At 49.4% G+C, this 16,393-nt stretch overlaps 1 protein-coding gene across 7 annotated transcripts in view; it reads left to right on the top strand.

Annotated features, from left to right (window-relative positions):
* Positions 1–16,393, top strand: part of SPEG (striated muscle enriched protein kinase) — an 84,125-nt gene that overhangs the window by 1,127 nt on the left and 66,605 nt on the right. For 4 of the 7 annotated variants that reach the window (XM_074191291.1, XM_074191292.1, XM_074191296.1 and 1 more), the window contains exons 2-4: positions 11,238–11,327; positions 11,425–11,776; positions 14,798–16,104. In XM_074191291.1, the coding sequence (XP_074047392.1) occupies positions 11,238–11,327; positions 11,425–11,776; positions 14,798–16,104 (1,749 nt within the window). The other 3 variants (XM_074191293.1, XM_074191298.1, XM_074191294.1) reach the window with 3 other exon arrangements.

Genomic DNA, 16,393 nt, shown 5'->3' with positions numbered 1-16,393 from the left:
CTTTAATCCTCCTTAAATATTTTTTGTATTTTAACTTGAAAGTCTGTGTGTGTGTGTGTTTGTGTGTGTGTGTGTGTGTGTGTGTGTGTATGTGTGTGTGTGTGTGTGTGTAAAGGGTCAATTCTATAATATCTCACGATTTATGGTTATTAGTATAACCAGAGCCCAGCAGCAAGGTAGTGAGGGATGTCCTTCAGCAAGGGATGATGAGAATCAGATCAGAAAAAGGTATATGGGCAAGTGGTTAATGTATGGTTAATGGTAGGTTTGAGGTTACTGTGGACCTTTGGAGAGATAGGTACAGAAGGAATGGTGTATAAGAATGAGGAGTGTGAGAGGTGAAGAGGCTGGAGGGAGGGGGTAAAAAAGGACTAAGATCAGAATAGGAACGGAGGGCACTTCTGAGAGATGGTACCAGAAGCCAGGCAGCTAGCTAGAGTCTCTCTGGTCTGATGCTTATAGGAGAAAGTAAGTCAGGGAGGGTGAGGAAGGGTGGTTGGGAGGCATGGCAGGTTGTATAGAGTTCCAACTCTGTGTTTGTGTTTGTGTGTGTGTGTGTCTGTGTGTCTGTGTGTCTGTGTCTATGTCTGTGTATCTGTCTGAATCTGTGTGAAGGGATGAGTGAAGAACTGTGGGAAGACTGTGGTATGGTGCCTAAGGACTGAATCCTTAGTCTAACCCCACAGAGCATAGATTGGGAGGGCTAAGGGGATGGACCTAGGCAGAGAGAGACAGAGACAGAGAAGGCAGAACCAAGATTGACTGGGAAGAAATTTCAAGCAATTTTGGGGAAGGAGGATGGTATTGAAGAATTTGATTTCCTTAAAGATTTCTGGTGTCCCCCTAGAGGCCTGTATGACTCAGGAGGGCATGCCCAAACTGAAAGTGTTGAAAATGGTTTTCCAGAAGAGGAAGCCCACTGACTGGGTGGTGGTGTGGTTCTAGGGGGCACAATTACGACTGTGATGGGGGCTGGGTAGGTAGAAGCGTGAACAGAGGGAAACAAAGAGGACAGGAGGATGAAAGTGGCTAGAAAGGTCATCCTGGGGTGGGTGGCACTGAGTCAGCCTGGGAAGAAGACAGGTGCTGCAGGATCAGTCTCTGCTGGTTGGTACCCAGCTCTCTGCCTAGGCTTCTTGAGTCCTCCAGGCAGATCCACACCCTATGGGAGCCCAGTTTGCTCTAAGTTGACCTGGAAAGGTGTTCCAGTTGGGATGGAAAGTGCTTGATGTCCTTGAGTCTTTCTGGACCCTTCTTTATCGTACCTCAGGTCCAGACCCTGGGGTCATCAGATGAATTTGTAATTCCCAATTTAGTCTGAGTCCTCAAAAATGACAGGGAGAGAGTTAGGTACCAGGACCACAAAATAATTGAGTATTAGAAAGAGATAGGAATATTATGAGAAGGAAAAAGAATATTGGGGGCATAGAATAGGGGATGCATTAGGGCAGGGAAATGGGGTATTTAAGGTAATGTTAGGAAAGGAGAATCTATGGGGAAAACATTATATGAGGGAAGGGGAATAATGGTTAAAGAGAATGGGAAGGGGCAGAGGGAAAATGGAGGATAGGTCTCATTTATTTCCTCTTCAATTTTCTGGGAAAGGAAAATTGACTCTGAGACTTTCCATTCAATAAACACCTATTTAATGTGTGCAAATGCTTGTGCTGCATTGGAGAGGAGAAGGAGATCAACAAAAACAAAAGCTAAGCAGTCTCTGGCATTAGGATATGATATAATAGAAATTGTATACTGGTTCTGGTGACAGAGAACCTGGGTTTGAATCCTGACTCTGCTTGCTTCTTGTATGATCTTAGTCAAGTCATTTCATTTCTAATTAGCTTCAGTTTCCTTGAATGTAAAGAGGTGGTTGTGCCAGATGGTTTCAAAGATAGCACAGGGGCTAGATAATGATGCTTGTCCTTCACTCTCGAAGTAGATCATGACATCAGGGAGGTGAAGTCATGACAAGCACATGGTGAGGGGCTGCTGTGCTAAATCACGAGCCTCACTTTCTCCTTCAGAGCTATCTGGATCCAATGACCAGATATGGATCAGGATGACTGGAGATAGCCCTGGATGCCAGGCAATCAGGGTGAAGTGACTTACCCAAGGTCACACAGCTAGTAAGTGACAAGTGTCTGAAGCTGAATGTGAAGTCCTCCTGACTCCCAAGGCCAGTATTCTATCCACTGTGCCACCTATCTGCCCTACAGGGGCTAGAGCATAGGACTGGAGTCAGGAAGACCTGACTTCAAATCCTGCCTGAGACACTTACCAGATGTGTGTTCCTGGGCAAGTCACTTAATCTCTCTATCTGCTTGAGTTTCTCCAACTATAAAATCAGTGTAATGATAGCCATCGCCTCCCAGTGTTGTTGTGAGAATCAAATGAGATAATATACTAGGTACTTAATGTAGGATGATATTATTCTATATTAAACAAATATTATATTTATATAATATAGCAGGTTTTTTAGATTTTTTTCAAGGCAATGGGGTTAAGTGGCTTGCCCAAGGCCACAAGGCTAGGTAATTATCAAGTGTCTGAGGTTGGATTTGAACCCAGGTACTCCTGACTCCAAGGCCGGTGCTCTATTCACTGCGCCACCTAGCCGCCCCTCAGCTAGATAATTATTAAGTGTCTGAGGCTGGATTTGAACTCAGGTACTCCTGACTCCAGGGCTGGTGCTCTATTAATATAGCAGTTATTTAATAGAAACTTGATTCCTTCCTTTCCTTCAAGAAGTAGAGGGAGATAGATCATGGAGTGAGGAAGGGAGAAGAACTATTAGGGAAAATATAGGGGAAAGCAGCTCTGGATTTAGGGAGGGGATTGAAGAAGGGGTTTGTTGGGGAGATAGGAAAAGGGCCCAGAGTATATGAGGAGATGTTCAAGGTCCTCCTTTATTATAATCTCTATGATCAGCCCAGGAATAGCTCATTTGGATGGAGCTTGTCTGGTTCCTCAGAGTGGAGTGATGGACTTGGAAGGATAAGGTAGGAAGATCAAAAAATCACTTTTATCCTTCTACCTCTCCCTTCCCCCTAAACACATATCCAGGTCACTTCTCCACTGTAATTAAGGTTAGTAAGTAGCTGTACCTACTTGGAAAAAGAGGACTATTTTTAATTGGGGCTAGTCCTCAAGGACAGAGTTGAGCTTGAGAAACCTTGAGGGACAAGAGCTGTCTGGAGCTTTGTGAGGATGCAGGCACGGGGATGGATTTCTATACAGATGGATGTTCAAAGAATCACTTTGTCTTTGTGACCAGAGACTAGCTGGGGGCTGAGGGGAGGGGAAGAGGAGAAGAGGAGGGAGTAGGGCTGTGTATCTTGTAAAGTCAGATGAAAATGAACATCAAGGGCAGCCTCAAAGGAGATGTCTGGTGCATTCCTCAATGAATACTTGATTGACAGGTTGATTTAGTGAGGTTTTTTTTTTTTAAACCTAAACAATATCTTGCTTTGGAAGGTCACTTTTGAGCCATAGTTGGTGTCCTGGAAAAGCACACAGGTTCTATGATGTCTCTTTGAGTCTCAGTTTCTTCATCTGTAAAATGAAGGGGCTAGGCTAGGTGACTTCTAAGATGCCTTACAGCACTAACATTCTAGCAGAAGGAGTCCTTAAAAGGCAACCTTCAGCCTTATGGGGATAGTGCACCTGAAAGAACACAATATTTGGATTCAGAGAAGATCTGGCTTTGAATACCTACTTGCATTTGTAATCTTGGCCCTTTCAGTTTATCTAAGTTTTTCTCTCTTCGTCTGTAAAACAAGGAGGCTGGTTCTCACCATTATAATTTTCTGTTTGTATGACCTTGGCATGTCACCTCCTTATTCTGGAGCTCAGTTTCCTCAACTGTAGAAAGGAGATGGGGTAAGTGATCTCTGAATTCCTTCATATTTAAATCTGATGAGATTGTCTCTAAAGCCCCTTACAGCTCTGAAGCTGAAGAAACCTTGGATTGAAAAAAAGAGACAGATTTAGCTACTGAATGGTGTTAGAGTGAAATAGGATTGGATTGGGCTGACTGTATGTATAGGAGCCTAAGGTGTTTTTAAAATCACCTGGAACCACTGAATCTCTGCCATACTGGGTATACCTGTGCCTTTGAAATAATAGTTTGGCTTGTAGTCCTAGTACACTGGTATTTTTCAGTCTCACTTATGGAAAACAATCTAGGTTGGTATAAACAGTAGAACTTCAGGGACACTGGAGGGAATTCAGTGTCCAAAACCTAATTCCTGGCTTAAGAAAGGAGGCAGTTTTTTGGCCAGGAACACTAGTCTGGCTCAGAATACTAGACAGCTAAGGTGCCTGGCATTTCAATAAATGAGGAGTTTTCTTGGAGATGTAGTCTGGGAGTGTGTGTGTGTGTGTGTGTGTGTGTGTGTGTGTGTGTGTGTGTGTGTGTGTGTTAGGGGAAAGGGAATTAGAGTGCAGTTCTAAGAATCTGGGAGAATGTTGGGATTAGGAGAGAGTGAAAAGCAATTAAATGATGAAACAACTTTGTAGTCAGGCAAGAGGGGCTAAGATGGAAAGAGAACTCTGGGGGAAAGAAAATAAAGGACCATGTCACCGATTTTATCCTTTGTGGAATTCTAAAGTCTTGGAAGGGGCTCTAGGGCTCAACTGATCCAACCTCCTGGCCCAGGTAGAAATCTTTTCTTTTCAAGATACTTTTTTTTCCCCAATGGAGATTTTATTTTATTTTTCCAATTACATATTATGAAAGTTTTTAATATTCTTCCACATATATATGCATATTTATAAGTTACATAATTTCCTTCTATCCTCCCTTCCCACCCCCCTTCCCTCATTGGTGAATAGTGTGGTAAACACTATACATATACATTTGTGTTTAACTTGTTTACAGATTAGTCATTTTTTGGTATCAGGAATTAGGACTAAGGCAAAAGAAAGAAAACCATGAGATAGGAAAGAAACACATAAGAGAAATTCTTAAAAAGTGAATGTAGTGTTCAAAATACTTTTAAAAAAATAGTTTATTAAATTTAGTAAATATACTGTCATACTGTGTTGAGTAAAGCAAATGACCTGGATGTGGTCTTTAAGGTCTGGGAGTTTAGAATATCAATGAAATAACCAAAATTTGGTCTGGGGGGAGATGGAGACTGAAATGAAAAGTTAGGACAAGAAAAGAGATGAGGGAAAAGAATAAGGGTGAAAACTGGTTAGATTTATGTTAGGGCTGAGATTTTAGAGAGACATCTAGGATCAGAAATTTGAGAGGCAGAAAATCCTATAGGAAGGGGCAATAAAAGGAAGAGGTAAAAGATAAAGAGATGAGGAGGTTATAAACCCAGATGAGGGAACAATAGAAGAAGGGTAAGAGGTAAAGAAATGGGGTGATAGGCAGAGATGAAGGGACAATAGAAGAAAGACATAAGAGATACATGGGGACGTATTACGGAGAGATGAGATGCCAACAGAAGAAAGTTAAGAGGTAAAGAGATGGGGATGTGATAGGTAGAGATGAGGGGGCAATAGAAGGAAGAGGTAAGAGATAAAGACATGGGAAATGATAGGCAGAAATCAGAAATGGAGAGTAATGGGGGTGAAGAATAGATGGAGAAACATTCAGGATCTGAATGGAGAATTCTTCACTCATTGCCATGTATATGTATAGTGTTTACCATACTATTCACCACTGAGGGAAGTGGGCATGCAGCTAAAAGGAAGACATTGCCCAGGACAGGATATTGGTGGATAAATATTCATTCATTGGCTCATTCATTCAATGCTCTGTGTGCCCATCAACATACCAGGTGCTAGGCAGAGGTGAGAAGAGGAAGTGGGCAGAGACAGAGTTGTGAGGAACCCTGGAAGAGAAGGGAGCTGCTTCAGAACCTAAGGAGCAGGAACAGAAAAGTCCCTAAGATAGCTCACAGGCAAAGCAGGGCCAGGGAGGATTGCCAGGCAGGAGAGCCAACAGTGCCCATTCAAAGAGTGTCTTCCTCTCAGTGTTTAGAATGGGAATAGACTAGGGACAAGTTTTGGACATACTGGAATACAATGGGCCAGAAAAGATTCTAAAGGGATTGAGAAGATGCCAGTTCATTATTTCCTTGCTTAGCTTCCTACTTTCTCAGTCCTTTTCAGGACAAAGGTGGGTTGAAAGGTAGTATGGTGAAGCTGTATAAAGATGAAATACCCTAAATCTATATAAAGATCTCAAGGATGAAGAGAGTATGAAGGAGAGTTACTGCAAGAAGAAAGAGACAGAGAAAAAAGAAAGGGGGAAAAAGAAGAGAAGGAACTTTTTGGGTCAAATGAAAGAAGGAGATAAAGATGGAAAATGTTGTAGCCCTCTGGATTCTGGGGTTCAGAGGGACCCAGTGAATGTCCAAATTGGTAGACAGAGAGTGAAATGGAAATAGCTATTAGGGCTCCACTTGGTAGTGAGAGCTGTCATTCAGGAAGACAGCTGTGTGAGTAAAGACCCATTTGGAGGAGGTCCCAACTCGAGAACATGGTACAGAGCAAAGCTTAGAAGGGACAGAAGGCTGAAATGAGGGGCAGCTTCTAGGGTAGGAGGCAGGGGCACAGTCTAGTGGGGTGAGGCAGCTCTGAGGCTCTGTGGATCCAGCTGTCCTGCCACTCACACCTGCTACCCAATAGCTATTTTTGACATGGAATGTGCCAGCCCTTAGGATTCTCCTGGAGTACAGGGGCTCAGGTTACTTTTCTCCCCAACTCCACTCCCCTTTCTGTGGGAGGGTGGGTATACTAGGTGGGTGTGTACCAACGCTTTGGCTTCCATGTGCCTTTGATAGGCACTAGGGGGACAGTTGTACCCTCTTTGGACCTGTGATAGAGTCATTGAAACATATATTGCGTTTGGAAGCATAGATCCTAAGTTCAAATTCTCATTCTGCCGCTCACTAGTAGCTTTTTTAGCTATGAGTGACATTGGGCAAGTCATTCAATCGAACAGTGCCTCAGTTTCCTCATCTGGTAAAAAAGGGAGGTTCAATAAGGTGACCTCAAAAGTTCTTTTCTCCCTGAGTCTATGAACCTATGCCTCACCACATGTTTATGGGCAACATCAACCTCTGAATGTCTGGGAAAAATGAGACTAGTTTCCAAGAGTAGCTTTGGAAATTGTTCTTATTATGTTCTAAGCCATACTTCTTGTTTTTATAGCTGCACTGATACTGTGTGTGTGTGTGTGTGTGTGTGTGTGTGTGTGTGTGTGTGTGTGAGGAATACATATTTGTATTGTTATTTTTGGCACAGCTAGTATATGTACATGTGACCTGTATTCGTATGATGATTTTAGTTCTCTGCATGTGTAGCTCTGTGAAGTATGTGACGGATGTGGAATACACATTTATGTTGTTAATTTGTATACTGTATAGTGTGGCCTGAATTTGCATGATGATCTTAGAACTCTGTGTGTGTGTGTGTGTGTGTGTGTGTGTGTGTGTGTGTGTGTGTGTAAGAGGGCAAGCGAATGTTGGGCGACATGGGATGACTGTACTAGCAAGGGACATTAGTGGGGGCTATTGCACCTTCCCTTCTGGCAGCTCCCTGTTCGGCCCTGAAGCCTTCCTTAGTCCAGGCTCCCCTAGGCTGGGAGGTCAGTCCTGGGCACTCCAGGAGGGCGGATGCTGCAGATGCACTGCCCCAGGCTGGCCCGAGCAGAGATGCCAGTAAAATTCATAGCCCACCTCACTCCACTGGTTTGGGGTTTATGAAGCACATTGCTCACTAACATCCTGGGAGTAGGGCGCGCAGGGACTGTGCTCCGTATTTGCCCCAACTCCCTGCTGCTTGGACCCTGGGACATGGCATGCGTGGACTGAAGGGTATAAAGGCCAGGTGAGCTGGGAGCCTGAGCTGGGCCACGCAACTAGGGGGTGCGGTGCAGGCCCCCTGGAGCCTTGTGGGTCAGCATCCTGGTGACCCTGAGTCAGCGCTCGCCCTTTCCCGTGCCTCAGTTTCCCCATCTGCTCCAAGGGCGCAAGGAAGCCTTGCCCCCTTGGTCTGGGAGGGTGGGCAGGACGGGCCCTGAGCTGGGAAGAGAAGCGAGGCCGGGTCGGGCGGACGAGCAGCAGCCCCCGGCCCCGGCTCTCTCCGCTCCGGATTCCGCTCCGGATTCCGCCGGCGCTCCCGGTCCCGGGAGGCTCCGGGGGCTCCCAGCCCGGCTGCAGAGGCGGCTCCCGTTCGTGCTCCGCTCCCGCGGGCGCCCCCGGCTCCTCCTCCGACTCCGCCCTCGCCCCCGCCTAGTCCCCCTCCTGGCTCCGGCCGCCCGGCCCGGCCCTGCCCCCTGCCATGAAGAAGCTGTGGGTGAAGAAGCGCTTCCAGGTAAGGGCTCTCCCGGCCGCGCGTGGGGGGCAGTGTGGGGGCGCAGGGCCGGGGCGCGCAGAGGGCGGGGCGGCGGCTAGGGGGCATCGGCCCGGGCCCTTCCCTGGGCGCTGCGGCCTCGCCCGGGAGCCCCTCCTGCCCGCTCCCCGCAGGACGGCTCCCCGCGGGGGCCCTGAGGCCCCCTCCCCGCGCTGCGCTAGCTAGGCCCATCCCGCCCCCCCAGGACCGCGACCGGGAGCCCACGGGATCGGGCCCCCCGTGCCTGTCCCTCCGGAGCTGTCATCAACCTTCCCTCGCTCCTCTTTCTCCTGGGGAGGGGGTGATCCTTACCCCTGCTGCCCCTGCCTCCGTTCTGCCTCCGCTCTGCCTCCATCCCTCCTTTCCCGGGGGCCGATTCCATCCACCTTTGTAATCTGTTTGGCTGGATCCCTAGCTAAGACATGCCCAGAAGGAACTCCGTCTCTAGGTGAACATCCTCCTTGTCCCTGGTGACCCAGCATCTTCTCCTGCCCCCGCGGAGACTCCCGCACCTCCTTCCTGTCTGATGTCCCCACCCATGTCCCTGACCCATATGTCCCATCCACGGGTACCCATCTTCCCCTATTCCAGTGACCAGGCCCTCTCCTCAGCCCTCTGCCTCCATGACCCTGTGTCCCCATGAGGTCCTAAACCTCTTCTTATGTAGAGCCTTCTCTCTCCCTTTGTTTTGCTTTCCTCAATCCTCCCTTTCCCTTACCCTCTTCTCCATGTGCTTCATGCTCTCCCATACCTCTGGAGCTCAGGATCCTCCCAAGGTCTCCCTGTTTCCTCTTGTCCTACCACCTTATGTTGAGGTTCCTGGATATCCAGACATTGGACACTGATTGGAGGTCTATCTCATGAGTGCCCTTCCCCCAGTAAAGTGTGACATTGACTGACATTTTTCCTTGACTGGCATAAACATATATACAGGCTTGGTATTCTGAGGTCGGGGAGGGTCAGATGCTTAGGAGCAGGGTTGTTGTAGGTATAGGGATCCCAGAAAACCCAATGGGGATTCCTATGGGGAAAGATTAGTCATTGGGTTTCCAGTAGGGAATCTCTTCCCAAAATGCTCTAAGATGCCCCCTGTGCTCCCTACTCCATGCCACAGGTCTCTGGGATTAGGAATGTCATTAAATTGGGGGTGAATTCCCATAACAACTCAATTTGATTTTTCTTTTTCAGAAAACTGGCCACTCGAGGCGGGCCTTTGGTCGATTCACCCATGGTGCGTGGGACTGTGGCTGTCCTTACTTTATACCCCTTTTCCCAATGGTACCCTCCCCAGGCTCACTTGGCTAGATTCTCCCCAGACTCCTGAATAAGGGGTCAGAGCTATGATGATTCCTCCCTGCTTTTAGTGACCTCTTGGGATCTGACATGGCCCTTCAACTTGAATGTACACAGCCAAGAGAGGGACAGGAGTCAGGGAGTACTGGAGTCAAATCCAAAGAAAGGACCTCAGTCTTCTGTTCCTCACTTCTGGGACTTCTATTTGACTCCTTGTCCCACTCATGGTTGTAAATGTGGAAAGGTAGACACCTTCACTTAGGCAAACTCCAAATGGGATTTATTTTCCCATTGCAAAGATGGAGAAACTGAGGCAAAGAGGGAAGAATGGACTCAGGATTCAACAGGATTGGGGGGAATTTGGAACCAAAAAAAAAGCTAGGAGTTCTGACTTTCAATCTATTGGACCTTTTAGAGGAGTGTGTCTGTGTGTGTGTGTGTGTGTGTGTGTGTGTGTGTGTGTGTGTGTGTGAGAGAGAGAGAGAGAGAGAGACAGAGAGAGAGAGAGAGAGAGAGAGAGAGAGAGACAGAGAGACAGAGACAGAGAGAAGGCCCCAGACCAGTGACTTGGGTGTGTTCATCTACACAATGTTTTGTTTGGTGTGGCAGAGTGTGTGTGTGTGTGTGTGTGTGTGTGTGTGTGTGTGTTTGTGTGTATGCCTGTGTGCACGTGTGTACTTAGTTGTTCCAGCTTTCAAGTGTGAGCACTGGGGTATGTCTGTATGTGTATAGGCTAAGGACAGAGTGTAATTGAGGAGGAAGGGGTTTGTGGGGAGAAAAAAATATCCTTTCATACCTGGACCTTGTTATTCTATGCATAATAGGAACCTTTAGCTAAATCCAGGGAGAGAAGAAAATAGTTGTCAGCAGTGTGGGACTCTGTTCCCAGGTTTCCTCATTGAGTCCCTGCAGAACATCTCTGGGAACTGGAAAGCCCAATTCCCCCCCCCCCCCCCACTACCCCATCTGCCCCATCTGCCCCATCATGCCCTGCCCCACAGACGCTCTGATAACAGTCTGTTGATGTCTCTCTCCTGCTGCTCCTATGGAAGCGAAGTTTTCCGCTCCTGCAGAAAGCAAAGTTACGGTAGGAAACGGATCCTTGCCCTGCCCTTCTGCTCCTCGGTCTCTCCTGAGGGTTCCTGGCCTCAAGGCCTGACTCCAACACCATGTGCTGGTCTGGGGTGGAGGATGGGGCTAGCCCTCTCTGAGAGTAAGGTGTGACAGTGACTGCTTGGGATGCAGTTCCCTTCTATTCTTGAAGTTGAGGTCCTTAGAGCCCCGGGGCCATGCTGGGTTATAGAAAGAAACCTGGAGAACAGCAGGCAGTGGTGTAGTGGGGGTCATCCCTTGCTTCGTGGGTGGCATGGGTGGTAGGGATGAGGAGGAACCAGGAGCCCCAAGGGATGCTGGGAGAACTTTAGGAATGGAAGTAGATGAGGAAGGAGGAGATAGGGAGTCTAAGCTGATGATGCAGTGGATCATATTGGGGTCGGGGCCAAGAAAAGAGAAACATTTGAGGAAAAGTTGAGGAGGTGGTGATTGTGGGTGGCAGATAGGGGCTTTGTCCATGAAGGCCCCCTCTTTCCTAGACTCGGAGACTGGTGAAGATGATATTAGTGATGCCCAAGGGACACAGCACCTGGAACTTCATGATGATGGGGCCTTCAGCACACCCACAGGTTTGTCTTTCTTACAGGCGTAGGGCAGGGGGAATACTCCCAGAAAAAACAGTCGTATCCTTGAAGCCCCCAAGCTCATGACTTTTACTCTTCCTAGGGGGTTCAGCCACCTTGGTGGGCTCATCCCTTGACACCCCTCCGACCTCCGTGACGGGCACCTCTGAGGAGCAGGCGAGCTGGTGGGGCAGCGGGCAGACAGTGTTGGAGCAAGAGGCGGGCAGCGGTGGCGGTGGCGGTAGTTCCCGCCGGCTCCCAGGCAGCCCAAGGCAAGCACAGGCAGCCGGGGCCGGGGCCGGGCCGCGGCACCTGGGGGTGGAGCCGCTGGTGCGGGCATCTCGTGCTAATCTGGTGGGCACAAGCTGGGGGTCAGAGGATAGCCTTTCGGTGGCCAGTGACCTGTACGGCAGCGCGTTCAGCCTGTACAGAGGACGAGCTCTCTCCATCCACGTGTAAGTAATGGCCTTGGTCGGCCCTGCTGCACCTCCACTTGTCCACACTCCCCTGCACTGCCCCCCATCACTGGCCCATTCTCCTCCTCACTGCTCCATCTCTCCTCTCTGTGACTGACCCATTTCCTCTCCATTGAGCTAGCCCCACCCTCATCCACCCCACCTCCACACAATTTTTGCCCCATGCTACCACACCATCTTGGGCTTTCATTCTTTCTTTTTTCTTTCTTTATTTTTCCAAGTACATGGAATGGTAACTTTCAACAAGGTTTTGAGTTTTACATTCCCCCCCCCCCACAGAAAGCAATCTATCATAGGCCCTACATGTATAATCATGCTAAACATAGATCCTTGTTAGTTGTGTTATGAGTCGATCTCTCATTCTTCAAATCCCTTCTGCTCCCACCTGCTCTGGTTTCATCATTAGGCCCCTCTTACCTCTCGGATTCCTTCATCCTTTCCTCTCTACCTCCCCTTCATCTCCATGGCCCTCAGGATCCCCATGCCCCTTCCCCCATTCGAGCTCCCACATCATTCTTAGTGTCTCCTCCCCATTCCCTCCCCCTCCCCCCGTGGCCCCCTCCGCTCCTGCTGTCTTAGCAGATGCTGTTTTTTTTTTCTATTTTCTCTTCATTTCCCTGTTCCCATTTGGCCCTTTTCTGTGAGAAACAGAACCTCTCAGCACTGCAGTTCCCAGGAGAGTGGGAGAGAGAAAGGGAAGAGAGCAAGAGAGCTGCTGGGAGAGAGAAGAGAGCGAGGTGGTAGGGCAGACAGAAGGGGAAGGAGGGAGGGCAGGAGGGGCAAAGGGAGAGAGCAAGGCAGGAAACAGGGCAAGGGTGGGGAAGGGGAAGCTGGCTGAGGCCTGTGAGAGGAGAAGAGGCAGGTTCATTAAGGTGAGGTGAGAGCCAGGTTCTCCCTCCTTTTGGGGAATGAAACGACTTGGGGATGAAGAAGTATTGGCATGGGGTTGTTCTTGAAGGAAAGCAGAGGGTGGGGCTGGAGTGGGGTGGCTTGGTGTGGGAAGCAATTCTGGGAAAGGAGCACAGTGACCTAGTAGGGGCTCTCTGGAAGGTGGTGGGGAGTGACTGGTGCTGGGATGGGGAGGAATAACATTTTGGAAGATGGGTGGGTGGGGGGCAGCTTGAGCTACAGGAGGTTTTTGTTTGGATCTAGGGGAGGGTTTGAAGGATGAGGGGAGGAGAATGGTTATTGATGGCAAGGGAAAGAGCAGGCGGGTTGTTGAGGAGATGGGAGAGGTGGTTGGTGGGTTGGGGATGAGGTGGTGGGAGGACTTTTCTGGTTTAGGGGAGACTTGTTCTAGGAGCATTAGCTAGGTGGTCCTTCTGCTTGGACATGCTGGCTCCTGTGGCCTCCTTCTCCAACAAGGCCCCAGCCGGAGCCTGGAGTTGCCATGGCAACCTCCCAGGCATCCATTTCCTTAGTGATGTCTGTGGCACAGAGACCCAGCCTGGAGCTGGGCCTGGAGTTGAGTTGCCAGGAAAAGGGCCTTCTCAACTCTGGCCCCTTGCCTCTCCATGCCACATTTCCTGGACTAAATGGGATTCCCTACTTCATAAATACATCCTTCTCTGAGAGAAATCAGCCTCCCTCTTCTCTTTCCCAGAATGCTCTCTATTCCTGTTGATGTTATTTCTAGTCTTGTCTTTCTCAAGGCACTTTGTGACCCTCCCCCATGACTCCATCATTGTCCTCACCCCTCCGTCAGAGGCTTAGCATTAGCATCAGCATCCAGGAGTCAGGTAGCCATGCTGCTACATATATATATATATATATATATATATATATATATATATATATATATATATATATATATTTTAAGATTACTACTTTGTGTGTGGCCCTGGTGTAGCTCTGGATTGGGAGTGATAAGACACCCCCCCCCAAAAAAAAAGAAGGTGCTCTGGCCTTCTTTTGAGAAGCATTCCTATTACATTTCCTCTTCTGATGGTCTCTTTTTTCCTTACCATAGAGATAAGGTAGTGTTTTAACAGAGATTCTTCATTGACCTGTAGGTCTGATGTAGGCAATGTCAGATCCAGGGGAGACCTGAGGAGCAAGAGTTGGAAATCAAAGACTTTGAACCATCAAGATCCTGTTGACCAGGGGTCTTGACTAGTTTCTCTGCAGTCATTCAGTCAGATAGTTTCTGAACTCATTTCCATTTGGGGAATTCTTTAATATGTGGGTGGAGGACTCTGAGGTAAATTGTATTATCCTAGAAGAATCCCATATAGACAAAACCCCTGTTGACAAAGAATTGCTACCTAGAGTAGGAACTTGAGAATCTGAGGTTCCAGAGATGAGAAATGCCAATTCCAAAGTCCATAAGCACTAGTGATGGTGATGTAGGGGATGGGCCCAGGGAGCACCCATGCCAGCTGTGTGCACTGCCCCCAAGAGTTGAGTGATTTTTGATTCATTTTTCCTGAAAGGATTGTGACTGGAGTTAGTGAGGCAAAGCCAGGGAGATAACACTCCTCTTAGGAGCTGCAGTGGCGGGGAGAATATCAAGGTTGAAAATGGGAGTGCTGGTGGCAGATCTGAAAGGACTGCATTCTCTTCAGGTTTTTCACCAAACTCGAGCTCTTTCTCTTTTCCCTCCCTCACCTCATACTTTAGACCCTAAGCCTCATTCTTTTCTTTTCCTCTTATTCAGTTCTGTCTCTGCTGCTTGCCAGCTTTGGTGGCTGGGGAGAGAAGGCTGGCCAGGATTACGAGGGCCAAAATTTTGGACTCTGGAGTTTATAGCGTTCTTCCTCCAGTTTGGTCCCTAATACTCAGAGCCAGCCTCTGTCTCCCAAGGATCCTGCCTAGGCCCAAGTTCCAGCTCTGGCTGCAGCCTGCACACAGCAACCCATGGGGTTCCAGTGGGAGGGATGGTTGTTCAACCCTAGGACGTCCCATCTTCCTTCCCTTTGGGCTCCTGTGTAGCTTTCCCAGAACCTGTGGGTGGAAGCCCAGTCCCTAACACCAGCTCACTCTTTCTGACTTGATTTACAGCAGTGTGCCACAGGGTGGGCTGCGAAGAGAGGACCCTGACCTTCAACCCCAGCCTGCCAGTGAAGCGCCAAGACGACCTGCCCAACCACCTCCTTCCAAATCAGCTCTACTCCCCCCACCCTCCCCAAGGGTGGGGAAACGACCTCCTCCTGGGCCTGGTACCCAGCCCACTGCCACCCCCACCTTGCCCCCTAGGAAGTCTCAGGAGCCAGTGGTACTGGAAGAGTTGGAAGAGAAGAGGGGAAAGAAGCCCAAGTCATCAGGGCCCTCTCTGACGGGCACCCTGGAGTCTCGCCCTCAGACACCTCTGAGTGAAACTTCAGGACGGCTTTCTGGGGTACGCTGCTCCCCTCGGTTGGTGCGAGCTGGCTCCCGGATCTTGGACAAACTGCAGTTCTTTGAGGAACGTCGGCGCAGTCTGGAGAAGAGTGACTCCCCAGTTCCTCTGAGGGCATGGGTACCCTTGCGGAAGGCACGATCCTTGGATCAGCCAAAGGCCGAGGGTGGGCAGTGGGACACACCAGGGACTTCACGGGAAGAATTACGGGATGGATCACGAGGTGAGCTAGGCACTGTGGCAGAGAGGCGCTGGGCATTTCGACAGAAGGCGGCCTCCCTGGATGAGAGGGTCCGACAGCGTAGCCCCAGCCCAGCCTCTGACCTTGAGCTCCGCTTTGCTCAGGAGCTGGGGCGCATCCGCCGCTCAACATCCAGAGAGGAGTTAGTTCGATCTCATGAGTCCTTGCGGTCCACGTTACAGAGGGCCCCATCTCCCCGGGACCCAGGGGAGCCTCCTCTGTTCTCTAGCCCCTCAACCCCAAAGACTCCCCCACCAGAGAGCACCTCCACTATCCAGCAACTGGCCCTGAGCAGCGTGGGAAGGGTTGGAGAGGAGGCAGCAGGAAAGGGGTCCAGTGTGACCAGAGGCCGAGGGCCGGCAGGCAGGACAGAACTTGGTGAAGGCCACCAGCAAGAGGTTCGTCGGAGAGAACAGTTCCCACTTACTCGGGGGAGGGCTATTCAGGAATCCAGGAGCCCTGAGCCCCCTGAACCCAGGACAAAAGCACATCCAGGCCGGAAGCGGGATCCCCCCATGCAAGCTGTACGCTTCTTACCCTGGGCCATGCCTGAGCCAGAGGGGACTGCCACTCCCCCAAACCTGGAAAAGAACCAGCCCGGGCCTGAGGCAGAGAAGAGACTACGAAGAGGTCCAGAGGAGGATGGACCTTGGGGGGCCTGGGATCGGCGAGCACCCCGTAGCAAGGGCAAAGGTCATCATCGGATACGGCCTACCTCACCTGACCTTGGTATGGTCCCACAGGGGCATGTGAGGGAGCATGGGAGACTGGGGAGAATTTTCAGAGATGAATTATCTTTTTTGAGGGAGTCCATCTCATCTCTTAATGAATTTTCCAAAGGAGGCAATTTTTCAGGGAAGGCAAACTAGAAAAGAGCAGGGTACATGTGCCAGTGCTCTCTATTTTCTTTGGACCAGTAGAATCTCCTTTTTCCTCTCCCATCTACCATTCTCACCTCTCAGTCTCTCCAGCTAGAAGTAATTTTTTTTTGTGGGAGTGGGTCAGAGATGGGGCAAAA

Source organism: Macrotis lagotis, chromosome 6, assembly GCF_037893015.1.
Source record: "Macrotis lagotis isolate mMagLag1 chromosome 6, bilby.v1.9.chrom.fasta, whole genome shotgun sequence".
NCBI classification, from domain to species: Eukaryota; Metazoa; Chordata; class Mammalia; order Peramelemorphia; family Peramelidae; genus Macrotis; species Macrotis lagotis.
The sequence above is the reverse complement of the archived record's forward strand: the minus strand, read 5'-3'. Positions and strand labels throughout refer to the sequence as shown.